Source organism: Vigna umbellata, chromosome 7 (genome assembly GCF_029865625.1).
Source record: "Vigna umbellata cultivar VRB3 chromosome 7, Vumbellata_1.0, whole genome shotgun sequence".
NCBI classification, from domain to species: Eukaryota; Viridiplantae; Streptophyta; class Magnoliopsida; order Fabales; family Fabaceae; genus Vigna; species Vigna umbellata.
In genome coordinates, this window is record NC_142171.1 from 33,758,990 (window position 1) to 33,777,913 (window position 18,924).

The 18,924-nt window shown below is 39.9% G+C and overlaps 2 protein-coding genes and 1 pseudogene across 2 annotated transcripts; 2 read left to right on the forward strand and 1 right to left on the reverse strand.

The window, feature by feature from the left end:
• Positions 1–9,591: 9,591 nt before the first annotated feature.
• On the reverse strand, positions 9,592–11,766 carry LOC148195807 (uncharacterized; annotated as a pseudogene).
• Positions 11,767–14,171: 2,405 nt separating this feature from the next.
• Positions 14,172–15,887, forward strand: LOC148195808 (uncharacterized). The gene has a single exon (XM_088094847.1). The coding sequence runs from the start codon at positions 14,172–14,174 to the stop codon at positions 15,885–15,887; it is 1,716 nt and encodes a 571-aa protein (XP_087950973.1).
• A 99-nt stretch (positions 15,888–15,986) lies between these two features.
• On the forward strand, positions 15,987–18,452 carry LOC148195809 (receptor-like protein EIX2). The gene is made up of 2 exons (XM_088094846.1): positions 15,987–17,575; positions 18,167–18,452. Exon 1 carries the CDS (start codon positions 16,163–16,165, stop codon positions 17,546–17,548), a length of 1,386 nt encoding a protein of 461 aa, XP_087950972.1. The 5' UTR covers positions 15,987–16,162; the 3' UTR covers positions 17,549–17,575; positions 18,167–18,452.
• Positions 18,453–18,924: the final 472 nt, after the last annotated feature.

Sequence of the window (18,924 nt, forward strand, 5' to 3'; positions counted from 1 at the left end):
CGGTCCCACGATGGGCGCCAAAATGTTTCTGCAAATATTTTCGAGACCAAGAGACTAACATGTTGATGTGTCTTTCCCGCTTTTGAACGTCTGGATCGTCTGCCTTTCTTCAACCTGGACCGCTCGGTCACCTTCAATCTACTATTGTTGCCAGATCGGTATTAGTGTGGACCGGTCAGTCTCCTTCTGGACGAGGGGGCAGGTACCTGCAAAAGGCACTCTGACGTCCAAGTTAGGCGTGTGATTTGAAGAGTGTTGGCTCTTAATTGAATGTTTAGTGAACGGTTATCACTATTTGAGTATTTGAGAATGGGTTGAGTGTGAGTGAAACGTATTGGAGTATGAATTGAGCGTGAATAGAACGTACCTTGCTTTCGGCCCTAACTTTATATTTATAATTTACCTCATGGATTCTGAGATGATATAAGCCCAATAAAATATAAACAGAATAAGATATAAACAGATTACCTGAAAATTCGGTTGGTTGTTTATAACCTGCTTATCAATATCTTTAATTAGATATTCTTTGATTTTATCACCTGTTGGACTATTGGCCCAATAATGGCTTAAGCGTTGTCCCAATTGCGGCCCAATCTTTGACCCGGTTAACCGTAGCGGATGGACCCAACGACCCTGAATGGATGGACCGAACAGTGCTGAATGTTGACCGTTCGGTCTACCCTAGGTACGATAAAGTTCTTATAATTCATTATTTTTATATCTTCATTGTGAAATTTGGATTGTTGATTAGATATTGACCTATTAATCCCGATTCATAGACGTAGATTTCAAATTTGAATGCACACCACTAAACTAAAATCGATGATTATGATGATAAAAAACACATGTATAATAATCAGCATTATGTATAATAAGATTTTGCAAGGATGGCATTAAGAATAAAGTTGAATTAATGTGAACTAAAAAATTGTTTATTTATTGAAAGAAAACTGGGAAATTACTCTCTTATAATTTTACTATTTATACCAATCAATTTTATTTTATTTTTACATTGTTTTGCAGGTGGCTTGTTGTTGACCTTTTTCTGTGTATCCTATTTCAAATTTGAAGTAAGTGACTCTTCATATGTTGTATTTTCATAATGTGTTGTAAAAGGTTCTACTTTGAAATTATTTTTAAGAAATTGCGTAGAAGACTTTCATCATAAAGATCTCTTTAAGATGATATACGTTTCTTGATGATGATATATCTTTTTTGTGATAAAATGTTTGTAGGAAAGAAAAAAAAATATTGACAACCGTGTTATATTATATATATAAATATTTGAATAAATATTTCAAAGGAATCAATTTGAAAGAATAATTGTTCTTGTATGAAATTGATCTGAACTCCAAGTATGGTATTATTTCGCCAAGTCTGGTATAATAAATCATGGGGAGTGATACTTGAAAGTAATCCGATGCTTATGTCGGTGATAAGGAATATATAACTTTAATGACAATAGTAGGATTAAAATATCCTTTATCTGAATAAGTCACTTTTATATATCTAGTCCTCGTTAATTACCTTCAAGAATGTTTAAAAATACTAATGGATACTTTATTGTAACTGTGGTAACACAAAATCTCTACTAGTCTTTAGATTAATTTGCCAAGTATTCCATTTGAAACCTATACATCAAGTCTTTCAGCATTACTATAGTACAAATCCAAGAGATCTTGTAAGTTGGCTGTCATTAGTAGGGTAAAGCCAACCGTTTTTGTTAAAGTCGTATGCTAAATCTTTCAAGAAGTTTAAGTCTGACTTCTTTAAAGTGACAATATTTTCTTTCTTTTCTAAGATATAGAAGTTTCTTAAATAATTACAGCATATCTCTAATATTGTTTAGGGATGTTGAATGTGTACAGACAGCCCTTGTGTAATAACAAAGCTTCATATATGAAAATTCTGAATGACTTAGCCTAAGTCTTCTACATGGATACATGTCACCAACCTGGGTGAGATAGATACTTATAGGAAGATTGTGGTCTGTTACATATCTTTGTAAAGTTAGAATCTATTGTGAGTTGAGTACCCCTAGTTTTTCATATACATATGTAAATATATATATAAACATTTTGCCTATAAAAAAAAATACATGCATATAATGTTGAATTTTTCTTCAATTAACAATAAATTTCATTCACTGCGTTAGAAAGGAAAATATTCATTATCAACAAAATCACTTGATGAATATTTTGGACATTTTTTAAGGGAATTTTTCTTCTACATCAAATGAATGGAAAATTTGTGTATGAATTTATATAAAGAATGTCAAATCAAAATATTAATATATTCATAATAGATGCATGTTTGAGGATTAAATGTTCACAGTTTTCTAACTTATAAAATGGATTCAATTAATTAGGACAACCAATACCTTAAGGTAATTGAACCAGTTTCATTTTCTTCTTTGTTTTCTAACATGCTTAAATTTCTAACGCATAAAATGGAATACAATAGTCAATAGTCAATAGCTTATAAAGTCTTTATGGACCACTTTCATTTCTTCTTTTCCAATGTCTAACATCTGTAATTTTCTAACCCATAAAGTGTCTAGCATACTTAACTTTCCTAACCCATAAAATATTCTGATAGAACAATTGACAGCGTATGAGTTTTAGACTAGCTACATTTTTCCTCTTTTAAATATGTGATAAATTTTCTAACTTATAAAATGGATTCAATTGGGGAAATTAATGAATTGATATTTTCGGACTAATTTCCTTTTTCTCTTTTTCAACCATCATGTACGATAAATAGGTTGTTGCTTTCTTAGGAATATTTTTATTTTTCCTTCTGTGTTATTTGTGAACTGATTTTCTATTTCAGAGCGGACTAAGACTGTCATTACATTTAGATATTTTGAACTAGTTTCATTATGGGCGTGGTTAATTTCTTCAAACCTAGGTTTTAAAGTTTTAACTCATTATAACCCATTCATCCAGTCACACATCTTAAAGTTCTAATTCCACCCAACTCATGCTTTGAAATAATATACACATCATGTGAACTAAGTGTAGTTTTCATTCATCTTCATAGTTTTCTACCTTGCAAAGTAAGTTAGAAAAATAAGAAAACAATAACATCCATGTCCACATTGATCAATACATTTGATGGATTTCCTTTATATGTTTGTGATATTAGTTTATACAATTGATGATTTTCGTGTATATAGAAACTTAATAAGTTATAGTTTGAAATGTCATGAAGAATGTTTGTGTATGAAGGAAACACATCATAATTAATAGGAGTTAAATACAAAATCATAGTTTTACATTCATTATTTGACACTCTTTATTTTCTTTCTACTCTTTTTTTGTCATAAAAATACAAAATTTCAATCTTTTATCATCATTTTACTCTTTTGAATTTACTCTTTTGATACGTGTTAAATGAATATAAAGGTTTGTCATCCTATCATTACATTACATCTTCCATTCACCTTATTGTGCATTTCATACCATATCTCCACAACATGGAAAAAATATAAAACATCTTAAACTGTTTTTCTTATATCTTTCACTTTATTTTGGTATTCTGGTTAGTTTCAATTTACAAATAATCTTTATTCTCAATTATAAACTTTGATATTATAAAAACATTAAATTGTTTGAAATAATTTTATATTATAACTTAAATTATTTATTTTAAATCTATACCAGTAAAATTATTCATTTATAATAACCACTATTTTATAGATTCAATATTTCATTAATAAATATTGATAAAATATTATAAAGTATCGGACATGGATAGCGTCAAACATGGACAACATAGACGCATGATCCAAATTAATCAAGTATATAAAACATAAGAAACTAATGTATCTAATGTTTGCCAAAGAACGATGGAACTCTTTTATGCTAAAATAACAACTAATTTCCATATATCTATATGAATTCTGTTTTTTTTTATATATTTATATTTAGTATTATTAAATGTAGTATTGAAAATTTATCTTTTTCTTGTATTTAGAACGTAAATGAGGGAAAAACCAACCAGCCGACCAATTGTCAACATAAATGTTGCCAAATAGTTTTTTGAACTTTGCAAGCTAGTAATTGTGTTTCTAAATTATTTATTCCTTTTTGTTTCTGTTGAATGGGACCGGGGAAAACTCTTGCTACCTCCGCTCGGAAACACTCCTTCTCGTCTGATCGGTCCTTCTCCCTTCGCACTCCTCGCACCTCTTCGTCCCACAAATGGGTTGACCTGCAACAAACACTCCGACGCTCAAGTCAGAATGGGCTATTGCAAGTCTATATAATTATCAAAGAACAGAGAGTTTAACTTCTCCTTTGACTACTATTTATATGATTTCAGAGAATATTACTCACTAATTTACCTCTTAATGACTTTCAATGCACATTTTAAATACTCGACAATGACCGTTACCTCATTAACTACACATTCAAGAGCATTCAACTGTTGTCTTCAGTACACAGTTTTATACACTTGCCCGATCGGACATGTTGTGCTTAAGAGATCCAATCGCACATATTAGGCTGGGACACCCGATCGGACATATTAGCCTTGCTTCCACCCACTCGGCCTTGTCCAAACCTTCCCGGTCGGTTGCCCGCCCTCGGTAGTAACACAAGTCCCCCAAGCCCTAGCAAAAATACTTTTGCGTAGGGTTTTGAAGTGACCTCTGTTCGGCCTTTCTCTTTCTCTGTCTAACCAAGTCTTTAACACGCTCGCATTTGCTCTGTTGAGAATTGTAAAGTCATGGCTGTAACTTTAAAGCGGGAAATGTGATAAATGAAACATCTTACCACCTGAACCGTCAAATTTCTCTATGACTGAAACGTCACATCTCTCAGACCGTCAAATCTTTTTATCACTAGAACGTCACGCCTCTCAGACCGTCAGATCTCTTGACGTTTGACGCTTCGAATATATCAGTTGAGCCGGTTTTAATCTTCGTATAAGTACCCATACTTTTACCCTAATTTTCAATTCAATCTTCTCACCGTCGCCAGCCTCTCCTTCTGAATCTTCCTCTGCTCTTTTCGTCCTCCGTCTCAGGTAACCATGTCTTCTGATTTCTCCGACGACGAGGGTAGGGGGTATGCTAACGATGATATTGCCAGTCCATCTTCATCTTTGGTTGCCTTTACCGGTCCTGGCGCTAGGGCCTCGCCCTCGGGAAATTCCTCCAATCTCTTGGTTGATAGTGATGCTCTTGACGAAGTTACCATCCACATAGACTCAACCGGCGCTTGGGATGGGAAGCCCCGAGCTTGGTCACCTGTCCCCGGCTACGACTGGGTGCCTCACGAAGTTAGGCAAATTCCCTCTTCCTTTTACCATCGCCAATCCTTCCACGATTTAATCAGCCACATCCGTCTGGTGAAGACGGCTGCCGAAGCCAGGCATTTCAAACTGGCCATCTGTTAGAGGACCGAGCGCGTCTGCCACGGTCGGAGCAACTACCCCACCGACTTCTTCTATGTTTATGCCACGATGTTCAAAGACTTGAAGGTGCTTCTCCCCTTCTCTGACTTCCAAATGGGTGTACTGAGGACACTTAACTTGGCTCCCACACAGCTTCACCCGAACGGTTGGGCTTTTATGCAAGCGTTCTCTGCCATTTGCTCCGGTTTAGCTCTTAAGCCGACTCCTGCCGCCTTCCTTTACTTCTTTCATGTACAACCTCACCCGTCCAAACCTTGGGTCTCACTTCGGACGATCGGGAACAAGCACCTACTAAACCTTTACAACAACTCTTATAAGGACTTTAAAGGTCACTTCTTTAAAGTCGTGCCGACGGAAACCGGATACCAGAGCTTTTGCTCCCCGACCATAGAGGCCAAGTTTCCTTTTTACTGGACCCGAGATCCCCGGAAGGTCCTTTCCTGGCCTAAGCCCCAGATGGCCCCCGAGGACCTGGACTTGATTAATCAGCTTTGTCAGCTACACCCTAAATCCTCTTTCCGTGTTCTGATCAGTTTTCTGGGCAACAAAAATCTTCCATGTAATGTGTTCAGTAAGCTATTTTTGATCGCCTTTCGTTGAGCAGCCATTTGGAACTTATCTAAATTTTCTTCCGCTTTGCAGATTATCTATCGAAGATGGATCCGTCAAAGAACAGCACCTTCGCCCGCATGTTCGCTCAGAGGGGGGGCGAGGTGAGAAAACCGGGCGGGAGCTCGTCCCATTCCCATCCACCGTCGCGAGACCTGCCACTTCCCGTCCAGTCCAACAGGCTTCCATTCCTCCACCCCCGGTCGAGGTCGTGGCCGATCAGGCTCTCCTACGCGAGTCTCCCCCGAAGAAGAAAGGGAAACGAAAGGCCGCTCGGGAGACTTCGGCGAGTCTAAGCATGCTAAGAGGAGTTTGCCCGACGGGCCTCCTCTCCCCAGTCTGCTGAGTCCAAACTCATGGGTGGCCAAGTGCCTCCATTTCGACCTTTTTGCTGAGGAAAAGGCCCTAGTCAGTGGGATGACCGAGGAAGAGGCCTCCAACATGGCTCTGGAGTTGACAGCGCGGTCGGCCATGTGTTTGTCTTATGCCGCCCAGAAGAGAGCCTATGCTTCCGCTGAACTTCTAGCTCTCTAAGAGAAGTTTGATTTCACCTTCAAGGCCAACCAGGACCTTACCCTTCGGCTGGCCGAGACCGAGCGGATCGCAGCTAAAGACAAGAAATAAGCCAGCACTCTGTTGGCCGAGGCTCGCACTACTCAGCGTTGTATGCAACGGTCTTTGGACGATGCTAAACTCGACCTCCAGAAGGCCACCTTTTCCCTCACGAAGATGACGGCCGAGCGGGACTCTCTCCAGGATCGGGTGACGAAGTTGGAGGCCGAAAACAAGCTTCTGGGCGATGAGGTGGTAAACGAGCATCTGCTCGAGTTTGATAAGGCCCTCGCCCAGTGTAATCTTCTCTTCCAAGTGCCTACTGACGATCCCCGCTTGGATGTGAGCATGATGGTGGTGGATAACAAACTAGTTCCAATCCACGTTCCCCCATCCTCTCCTCCGGTCGTCCAAAATGTGGACGCTGCCGTCGAAGCGGTTGGAGAGACCAGTGAAGCTGAAGCTGAAGGCCAATCCTAAGTGTTAGACTTAGGGATTTATTGCACTTGATCTTGTAACATTTTTTGAAGTTTAATGAAAATTCAAGTTTCTTTTGCCCTTTTCCTTTCTTTGCGTCTATTGCACTTTCCTGTCGTACTTGTCTTTTCGTGCATAGCTTGTCCGTTTCATGCTTGGTTTGCCTTGTACGAGTTCTGCTCGGTTTAGGTCTTAGGAGCTCTCTAGAAGCGTGCCCTAAGACCAAGGTGAGAGTTCACGAAAGAAATCTGCCTCACCCGCTCGGTTTAGGTCTTAGGAGCTCTCTAGAAGCGTGCCCTAAGACCAAGGTGAGAGTTCACGAAAGAAATCTGCCTCACCCGCTCGGTTTAGGTCTTAGGAGCTCTCTAGAAGCGTGCCCTAGGACCAAGGTGAGAGTTCACGAAAGAAATCTACCTCACCCGTTCGGCTGTTAACACATGACGAAAATTTTCGTGTGATAAACATAATGTATTATTGATATAAAATGATAAGTACAAATCTCTTAGCTGAAATAAAACTTTAGATGGGACGCGTTCCATGTATGGGGTATAGTCCTTCCCTTCGGGTGCTCAAGGTGGTACGCACCATTTTGTAAGTTCTCCACCACTCTGAAAGGGCCTTCTCAATTCGCGGACAACTTTCCCGCCGATCGATTTCGTCGGGCCTCAGCCATTTTTCTCCACACAAGATCCCCTTCAACAAATTATCGTGGCTTGACCTTGGTGTTGTAGCGCCTCGCCAACAGTCTCTTTTTAGCTTCCGCTCGGATCATAGCCACCTCTCTTCGTTCATCCAGGGTATCCAACTCTACCCGCATCTCATCATTATTATCTTATAAGCTTTGTATTCCCCTTCATATGGTAGGTTCCCCTACTTCGACCGGCAACATCGCGTCCATTCCATACGTTAGGCTGAACGGGGTTTCCCCAGTTGTGTCGTGCGGGGTGCAGCGATATCCCACAGAACCTCCTGCAGTTGCTCCACCCAGACTCCTTTAGCATCTCCCAACCTTTTCTTTAACTCGGAGACGACTACTTTGTTGGCCGCTTCTACCTGGTTGTTCGTTTGTGGATGTTCAACCGAACTAGTGACATGCTTAATTCCCAACTTCTTGTAAAACTCTCCCAATCCTTTATCAATGAATTGCCACCCGTTGTCCGTAACTATAACCTTGGGAATTCCAAATCTACATACGAGCGTCCATATGAACTTCTGAACTCTCGCGGTCGTGATCGTTGCGAGCGACTCAGTTTCCACCCACTTAGTGAAATAATCAATCGCCACCAGTAGGAATTTCTTTTGAGCTCGGACCACCGGAAAGGGCCCAACAATATCTACTCCCCACGGCGCGAACGGCCAAGGGGACATCAAACTATGCAACTCAACCGGTGGGAGATGGAAATTCTTGCCATGCTCCTGACATTTTAAACATTTATGCACAAATTCTTCGCAGTCCTTTTCTACCGTCGACCAGAAATAGCCCGCTAGTATCACCCTGACACGCAAAGCTCGTTGCCCTGTATGCATTCCACATGCCCCCTCATGCAGCTCCCTCATCACATACTCGGCTTCCTCCGAAGATACACATTTCAATAGGGGAAAGGAGAAGCCCCTTTTGTAAAGATCATCTCCTATCAGCAAATACCGAGCGGCCTTTTTTGCCTCAGCTGCCTGAACATGCATTCCACTCTCCTGCCTTTGAATGATCTCTCTGATATCCTTCCTCCAGTCATGCCGAGCAGAGATCTCGTGGACTGCCAAACATTCCACCGATGGGTTCATCCTAACTTGCTTTATGACCGACGACAAGTCATCCTTCCCCTTATTGTTGGCGAGTTTAGACAAGATATTCGCCCTCGCATTCTACTCCCTCGGCACATGCTGAAATTCCACCGTCCAGAATTGTTTCACCAACTCCTTCACCTTATGAAAATAACGAAGCAGCTGATCATCTTTAGTTTGGAAGTTCTCCGTCAACTGTCCAACCACCAATTGAGAATTCGTTCGGCATCTGACCGAAACTGCCCCCAAGTCCTTAACCAGTTCGAGCCCAGCTATCACTGCTTCGTATTCGGCCTGGTTGTTACTTATCTTGAACCGAAAGACAATTGCCTGTTCCACGACAAAGTCGTCCGGCCCTTCCAACACAATGCCTGCTCCACCACCAGATTTTTCCGAAGAGCCGTCCACATAGAGAATCCACTCATAGTGCCCTTCTTCTTCCTCTGGTAACTCGATCGCAAAGTCGGCCAGATGCTGCCCTCGGATCGACCCTCTTGGCTCAAATTGGAGCCCAAATTCCGACAACTGCACAGACCATCCTACTATCCTCCCTGCCAGATCTGGCTTACGCAGGATTTTCGCGGTCGGGTGATCTGTTCGCACTATCACTTGATGACTCTGGAAGTATGGCCTTAAGCACCTCGTCGCCATTACTACTGCCAAAGTTATCTTCTCGACTCGCTTGTACCTAGTCTCTGCCAGTTGCAACGTTCGATTGACAAAGTACACGAGTTTGAACTCAGGTTGCTCTTACACCAATGCCGAGCTGACCGTGTCCTCCGAAACCGCCAAGAATAGCTGTAATCGATACCCCGTATCGGGTCGTCCCATGACCGGTGGGCTGACCAATATGCATTGTACCTCGTTAAAGGCTTGCTCACACTGGTCGTCCTAATCAGTACCCGAACTCTTCTTCATAATTCTCACGATCGGTTTTATCCGCTCGGCTAACTTGGGAATAAAACGAGATAATGAAGTCAGTCTCCCCACCAACCTCTGGACCTCCTTCAACTTCTGCGAACTCCTCATTTCCAATATTGTTCTGCACTTGTCGGGGTTCACCTCAATTCCTCTAGTTGTTAGCAGGAATCCCAGAAATTTTCTCGCCGGCACCCCGAAGGTACACTTGGTCGGATTAAGGCGCATGTTATACTTGCGCACTTGGTGGAACACTTCTGCAAGATCTCTCACATGGTCTTCAACCGAGTGACTCCTCACCACCATATCGTCTACATACACCTCCATGCATCTGCCAATCTGGTCGGCAAAGACCCTATCCATGAGCCGTTGGTAAGTAGCTCCTGCGTTCTTCAACCCGAACGGCATAACATCATAGCAGTAATTCGCTCGCTCGGTGATAAACGTTGTCTTATCGCTGTCTAGGGGAAACATAGGGATCTGATTGTATCCTGAATATGCATCCAGGAAACTTAGCACATGGAACCCTGAAGCCCCGTCCACTAACGCATCAATACTTGGTAGTGGATAAGAATCTTTGGGGCAAGCTTTATTTAAATCTGTGAAATCCGTACACATTCTCCACTGCCCGTTCATCTTCTTCACCATCACAACGTTCGCCAGCCACGTTGTGTACTTGATTTCACGGATGAAATCTGCTTCCAACAACTTCTTTACCTCGACTGCAACTGCCGACCGCTTCTCTTCCCCCAATCTTCTCTTCTTCTAGGCCACCGGTCGGGCCTCTCTGAACAATGCCAGCTTGTGCGACATAACCTTTGGGTGGATTCCTGGCATATCAACTGCAGTCCAAGCAAATAAGTCTTGGTTTTTCTTCAACAAAGTGCCAATTAATCTGGCCTGATCCTCCTCCAACTCACTCCCGATGGTCGTAACTTGCTCTTCCTTCTGCCCTAGGCCGAAGGGCTTTGTCTCTCCCATCGGTTCTATCTGATCGTCAGTATTACTCCTTGGGTCTAAGTCTGCCATGGCTACCTCCGATCGTCTTCTCCTCTGCCGGCTGGGTGGATCTGATGACGATGGCCGAACCTTCAATCCCGCCATATAACATTCTCGAGCGATCCTCTGATCGGACTGAACGGTGCAAATGGTTCCATTATCCAGCAGAAATTTTAGCGTGAGATGGGGTGTGGAAACAATTGCCCCGAACGCATTCAAACACGATCGTCCTAACAGCACATTATAAGAGGTATTCGCATCTACCAGCAAAAACCTAGTTTTTACCTCCTTACTCCGTTCGGTTCCCAGACACGTTCTGAGATCCACATACCCTCTGGTATCTACTCTTTCCCCCGAAAATCCTACTATCTGCTCGTTGTACGGGGCGATCAGATCTTCGGATATGTCCATCTGCATGAATGTTTTCGAATACAAAATGTTAACAGAGCTGCCCTGGTCCACCAACACCTTTCCCACACTATATCGGGCAATAACCGCCGTTATTACCATCGGGTCGTCCTCATCCGGATCGGGAGCGTGGAAATCCTCATCCGTAAACGTGATTGGCGGCATAGAGCGCTTTCTCACATCTACCTTGTGGACGCTTTTAAGCTCCCTCAGGTTTCTCTTCCTCGCGGACGCCGACGACCCTCCCGCAAATCCACCCGAGATGGTGTTTATCGTTCCCCGCAGCGATCGGTCATGGCTGCGACTTCTACTCCGCCTACGGTCGGGACGCCTGTCCTCTCTCCTGTCACTTCTCTCCACCCTAGTCCTTCTGGGTGGACTTCTCGTCTTTCGTTCCTCCTTAATAAACTTCCTCAAATGACCCGCCCGGATCAGTTCTTCCACCTTATCCTTCAACACCGTGCAGTCTTCAGTGTTATGCCCTATGTTTAAATGATAGGTGCAATGTTTAGTTCCATCCGCCTTGGGTGATGACCGGGAGGGTCTTACCTTTATCAAATCTGCACTTAGGGCCTCTTCCAATACTTTGGCCCTCGGCATGTTTAACGGGGTGTACCGTTCGTAGCTACCCCCTTCGGGCCATCTCTAAACTTCTGGCCCTTCGGCCGTTCGCTTGGTACGAACGACTTCTTACCTTCCTTCTTCTCGTGCCCCGAACTCGAGCTTGGCTCCTGCTACCGCCTTTGGACCGCCCTCATTTCTTCTATTCTAATGAACCGAGCGGCCCTCTCTTGCAACTCGTCTAGGGTTAAAGGGGGTTCTGCGAACAAGTGTTCAACAAACGGGGAAGGCCTCCGCGCAGTAGTCAGAGTACTAATGGTAAACTTCTTGCCTACCCCCCTTACTTGCCGAGCGGTTCTGTTGAACCTGTCCATGAAATCCTTAAGACTCTCTCCCTTCTCCTGCTTTATGTTGGTCAACTCTAGATACATTAGATTTCGCGCTCTACCCGCCGAAAACTGTCGTTCGAACATATCCCTTAAAGTGGCAAAGTTGTTGATGGTTCAAGGTCTTAACGAGTGGAACCAAGCTAATGCTTCTCCTTTTATTGACAAGGAAAAAACTCTACACCACACATTTTCCCTGGGGGAATAAATGGTCATGGCGTCAACAAAAGATCTCAAATGCTCCTCCGGATCCCCCGAGCCATCATACTTCTCCAAGGCCAGAAACGCTCTATCCGGAATCTGCTCCTCCATGATCGTCGCTGTGAACGGATGCAATGCTCTAGCCCGACCGGCTGGGGCCGGACGGTTTGCGGTTCGATGCGAGCCAGCTTCACTTTGTTCCTCTCCCTGATGATAACTATTATGGGTGGGATCTGTGTCTTCCTCTGAGTTTGGCTCGGTTTCTGGCATTTCCACAAATGGCGGTGCCTGAGTGCGTGCAGAGGCTGGACGATTAGCCTGCGCCCCTCCGACCGCATCACGCTCGGCTCTAAGGGTTTCAATTTCTGCCTGCATTGCTTCCACTCTCCTTCTCGTCTCCTGTAAAAACGTTGTCGGGTCCTGCTCCATCTTTATGGTCGTAAAGGTTGTCTTCAACTATCCTCGACCCCACGGTGGGCGCCAAAATGTTTCTGCTGAATGAGACCGGGGAAAGCTCCTGCTACCTCCGTCCGGAAACACTCCTCCTTCTCCGATCGGTCATTCTTCCTTCGCTCTCCTCGCACCTCTTCGTCCCACAAATGGATTGACCTACAGCAAACACTCCGACGCTCAAGTCAGAATGGGCTTTTGCAAGTCTATATAATTATCAAAGAACAGAGAGTTTACCTTCTCCTTTGACTACTATTTATATAATTTCAGAGAATATTACCCATTAATTTACCTGTTAATGGCTTTCAATGCACACTTTAAATACTCGACAATGACCGTTACCTCATTAACTACACATTCATGAGCATTCAACTGCTGTTTCTAGTCCACAGTTTTATACACTTGCCCGATCGGACATGTTGTGCTTAAGAGATCCGATCAGACATATTAGGCTGGGACACCCGATCGGACATATCAGCCTTGCTTCCACCAGTTCGGCCTTGTCCAAACCTTTCCGGTCGGTTGCCCGCCCTCGGTAGTAACACTTTTGTTTTAATTTACTTTTTGTGCAATTTGAATGTTTCATTCTTTTTCCTTTTCTCGTAAAGTGTTTAATTTGCTAATAGTAAAATAGATTTGAACAGTAGAATCCTCAAGTTCTTTGGACCAATTTCGTCTTCTTCGTTTCAAGTGTCTAAGATATATGCTTAATTTTTCTAACCCATAGAATGGATTCAAATATGACAATAATGGTTTAAGGACTTCCTGGGCTAGTCTCATTTTCATCTTTTCAAAATGTCTAGCATGCTTATCTTTTCTAACACGTCAAATGGATTTATATACAACAATTAGTCGTTTAAGGTCTTTTTTTTGGACTAGTTCAATGTTTTCTCTTTTCGATGTGTTTCAAATTTATAAGCTATTGATAAGGAAATCAATAACTTGAGATTTTTGGACCAATCTTATTTTTTATCATATAATTAATTTTTAATCAACAAAAAAAAGAGTAAGAAATCAACAGCTTGTTTTTTCTCAAGACAAAAGTTTTATTTTTCCTTTGCATTATTGGTGCACTAATTTTCTAACTCGGTGGGCCTAATAGTAAGATTTTTCTGAAATATTTTTAATTTTCCTCATTATGTGATTATTCGTGTGGTTAATTTTCCTATCCATAGATTGGAAATGAGAAGATAATAATAATCTAACACCATACAAATTCAATCATCTTTCTCATTCCGGAGAAAACCAAATTAAAAAAAAAAAAATTAGGCATATCATAGAGTTTAGGAAAGACGCAACTGGTCCTTACAATTATGAATATAAAGGAATCATAGTTTGTTTCTCCCAATATACTACTCTTGTTTACTCTTCCCTCAGTTCAGATTATTTTATATCAGAAAAACTACAATGACTGCTTATTTTCTCAAAACATTTTATGTTCTTCTCCTGCTTTCTTTGCTTGCCTCAGGAATTATTGGGACATTGAAGAACTCAAGCGAAAGTGATGAAGCAAAGTGCATAGATAGAGAGAGGCAAGCACTCCTCAGCTTCAAACAAGGTCTCATAGATAACTTTGGCATGCTCTCCACTTGGACCAATAATACAGATTGCTGCAAATGGAAACGCATTCAATGCAATAATCATACTGGTCATGTGCAACTACTAGATCTCCATGGAAACTACCCATATACACCATATTTGAGAGGTGCAATCAATGTCACTTCATTTATTCACTTGCCATATATTCAACATCTGGATCTCAACAATAACTTTTTTTTACTGAGCTACATCCCAGAGTTCACGGGCTTCTTCACCAACTTAAGATATCTCGATCTCTCTCATTCTCATTTTGTGGGGAGGATTCCTTCTACACTTGGAAATCTCTTACAACTGCGCTATCTAGATCTTGGGAGAAATATTCTTTGGGGAGAAATTCCAATTCAGATTGGGAATCTGAAACACTTACAGTATCTCGATCTTGGACTATTTTATCTTTCCGGAAAAATCCCATCTCAAATTGGGAATCTTATAAAGCTACAATATCTCAGTCTGGGATGTCAAACTCCTCCATATTCAAGGAAAGAGACTAACTACATTTCAAAATCTCTTTCTGGAGCAATCCCTTTTCGCATAGGGAATCTTCCATTACTCCATACTCTCCGACTAGTTGGCAATTTTGATATACAAGCTAAAGATGCAAAATGGTTGACTACTCTCCATTCCTTAACCATTCTTGAGCTGAGTTCATTGCATAATGTTAGTTTCTCTCACCAGTGGCTATTGCAAAGTATTAATAAGCTCATTCCAAACTTGGGCGAGTTGAGGCTGAATAATTATGATCTTTTGGATAATGATATTCAGTCTTTGTTTCATTCCCATTCTTCCAACAATTCCGTTTCCCTTACCGTCCTAGATCTCTCTTCTAATTCGTTGACATCATCAACATTTCAATTCTTGTTTAACTTTAGCCTTCATCTTAAAGAACTTTATCTTTCTCACAATAATATAGCTTTGCCACCTTCTTTATGCCCAAATTTTCCATCTCTTAAGATCCTCGACCTCTCTAATAATAATCTAACATCATCAATGTTTCTAGGGAATTTTAATATAAGCTCTAAACTGCAAGAGCTTTATCTACGAAACTGCAGTCTTATAGACAGAAGTTTCCTTGTTTCATCTGCTTCCACAATGAATGTTTTGTCCTCGCTTCAAATCCTTGATCTCAGTCATAACTTGTTAAAATCATCTCCTATGTTGTACTGGCTTTCTAACTTCACCACCAATCTACTTATCATTGATATTAGTAGTAACTTATTAGAATGTCCCATTCCGGGTGAATTTGGGAAAGCGATGAACTCTATTGAATATCTTTCTCTCTCTAATAACAACCTACAAGGCAAGGTTCCGTCTTTGTTTGGGAGCATGTGCATATTACATAGATTAGACCTCTCAAATAACAAGTTGAATGGCAAACTTCCGAGCTTCATTCAAAATTCTTCATGGTGTGGCAGACACATATTACGGGAATTGAACTTATCTTATAACCAAATTACTGGCAAGATACCCAAGAGCATCAGACTGCTATCTGAGTTGGAGATTTTATCGTTGGGGGGAATTCTTTAGAGGGTGATGTCACTGAAGCTCATCTTTCTAATCTTTCCAAATTATATTACTTAGACTTGTCAGGTAACTCGTTGTCTCTAAAGTTTGGCTCTAGTTGGGTTCCTCCTTTTCAATTAAATTTCTTGCATCTTGCATCTTGCAAGCTAGGTCAGAGTTTTCCGTATTGGCTCCAGACTCAAAATTTCATAATACGGCTAGATGTATCTGATAACGGGCTGAATGATTTAGTACCAGAATGGTTTTGGAACAAGTTGCAAATTCTGTACAATTTGAATATGTCTCACAATAATCTCATTGGTTCAATCCCTAATATGCATTTGAAGCTTCCTTACAGGCCATCTATAATTTTAAATTCAAATAAATTTGAGGGAGAAGTTCCATTATTTTTACTAGAAGCTTCCGAGCTCTTACTCTCTGAAAATAAATTTTCAAATTTCTTATGTGGAAACATCACAGCATCAAACTTGGCCACTTTGGATTTATCATACAATCAAATAAAGGGGCAACTTCCAGATTGTTGGAAATCGGTAAACCAATTATTGTTTCTTGATATAAGTAGCAATGAATTGTCAGGGAAACTTCCTGTGTCCATGGGAACCCTTGTTAAATTGGAAGCTTTGGTTTTACGAAACAATAGTCTAATGGGTGAATTGCCTTCCTCTTTGAAAAATTGCAATAATTTAATTATGCTGGATGTGAGTGAGAATATGTTGTCGGGTCCAATACCATCCTGGGTTGGAGAAAGCATGCAGCAATTGATAATCTTGATCATGCGAGGCAATCGCTTCTCTGGAAATCTTCCACTACATTTATGTTATTTGAAGCGTATTCAATTGTTGGATCTTTCCAAAAATAATTTATCAGAAGGAATTCCAACTTGCTTAAGCAATTTTACTGCATTGTCTCAAAACACCATAAACAAAATTGAAACTGAAAATCGTGTGTATTGGTACAATAGTACTTATTCTGAAATTTATAATTTTTTCAGTGAGAGTTATTATTCGTTTCATATAACATGGATGTGGAAAGGTATGGAACACGGCTTCACACATCCGGAATTAACTCTTCAGAGCATTGATCTCTCGTGTAACAATTTAATTGGTGAAATACCGGAAGAGATTACATACATGCTCGGGTTAGTTTCTTTGAATTTATCAAGAAACAATTTGAGTGGAGAAATTCCTTCGGATATTGGATATTTAAGTTCACTTGAATCCCTTGACTTGTCAAGAAATAAATTCTATGGGAGAATTCCTTCTTCTCTTTCCCAAATGGATTTTCTCCAAAAGCTAGACTTGTCACACAATTCTCTTTCTGGAAGAATCCCAGTGGGAAGACACATGGATACATTTGATGTCTCTTGTTTTGAAGGAAATGTTGACCTTTGTGGTGAACAACTTAACAAGAGTTGTGCAGGGGATCAGACATTAGTAAAGCCTAAAAAAGCAGCCGTCAATGGAGAATATTATATTTTCTATGAAGCATTCTACAGGAGCTTGGGGATAGGATTCTTCACAGGCTTTTGGGGCTTATTAGGTCCATTACTACTTTGGCAACCATGGAGAATGGCTTATCTGACGATATTGAACAGACTGATAGACTATCTACTTGTAATGATTCAAGTTAACTTAGCAAAGTTCCAAAGGTATATCAAAGACTAACGGAAGGCGTGGTTCAGAAACTAGCAGGTACATAATTCTAATAACTTCTTTCTTAATAGGTTTTATAATGAAATGGAGAATGCCTTTATAAAAAGAAATGTACAAGGCTTGTCATGAATGTAAGTGTTAAAATTTGATTCTTCCTTACAGTACACTAAACGTACTTTAATTAATTGTATGTCTCTCTTAGCTACATATATACTGATTTTCAACAATTTTATTAAACATTGATTATATCCTACGCTCGTATTCATGGCTTTACTATTGGTACTTCTTTTTTCCAAAATAATTGTTTTTATTGGTGCAAAGGAATTATTGATAGTGTGCTTTGTTGTGAGAAGTTTTCATTTTTTTCAAATGAATTATGCTTAGGCCCTTTTAAAAATGCTTACATGTTATACACCTTTTTGAGTACTCTATTGAGTTTAAATAATTTAGTTTTCATTTAGTTTACAACTAAAATTTGATCTCCGAATTGTTTTTCATCATTGCTGATATTGTTTGTCATCATATGAATCTTAGCACAAGTTTACAGCAATTCGCTTCATTTAGTTTATCATTAATATTTGGTTTCCAATTTTTTTCCTTCATTACTAATTTTTGTCATATAAATTTTAGCACCAAATTTGCAGTTTATAATTATTTGCTTGAAGACTCCATTATGAGATGAAAGCATTACAGATTGTTGGCAGTGTGAGATTTGGAGGCTGAAGTTTCATGAAGCAATGATTTGACAGTGTGTGGTTGTATAATCTATAATATAAACTTAATTTTAAGCCAAGAATTCGAGATATCCTAATTTGTATATGTAAGAATATGGGATATCTCAAAAATTTGTAATTCAGAATCCATTGAATCTCCTCTTTAATTACTCTTTCCTACATTCATATCCCAATGGCAGGGACATTACATCTAACTTCTTATCTATCACAGTATATAAATATTGTTGATGTTATTTTAATACAATTATATAGTAATAGAATAAGACTTATGATAATATGTTAAAAAAATTATATAAAAAATGTCAAAAAAATGTTTTACATAATTAAATAAACAACAAATAAAAATATTAAAAAGAATAAAAAATAATCAAATGTGTGTCTTAGAAACAATTTGATACAACATTAAATAAAATTGAAAAAAAAAACAAATGTTTAATTAAGGGTATGATAAGATAAAAAATATTTTAGACATCTAAGAAATTTTTTAAGATATCAAATTAATAGAACTGTTAGAAAGATAATGAAAAATTATTTTAACAAAATAAAAAGAGTTCTTTAAATGAAACAACTTAAAAATAAAAGAATAAAGAAGATAAATATTTTATATTACCTAATAAATAAAGGGTTTATGCTATTAGATACATAAATTTAGAG

Coding starts and splice junctions, on each gene's coding strand:
- LOC148195809 (XM_088094846.1), top strand. CDS start 16,163: ATGTCTCACAATAATCTCATTGGTTCAATCCCTAATATGCATTTGAAG.
- LOC148195808 (XM_088094847.1), top strand. CDS start 14,172: ATGACTGCTTATTTTCTCAAAACATTTTATGTTCTTCTCCTGCTTTCT.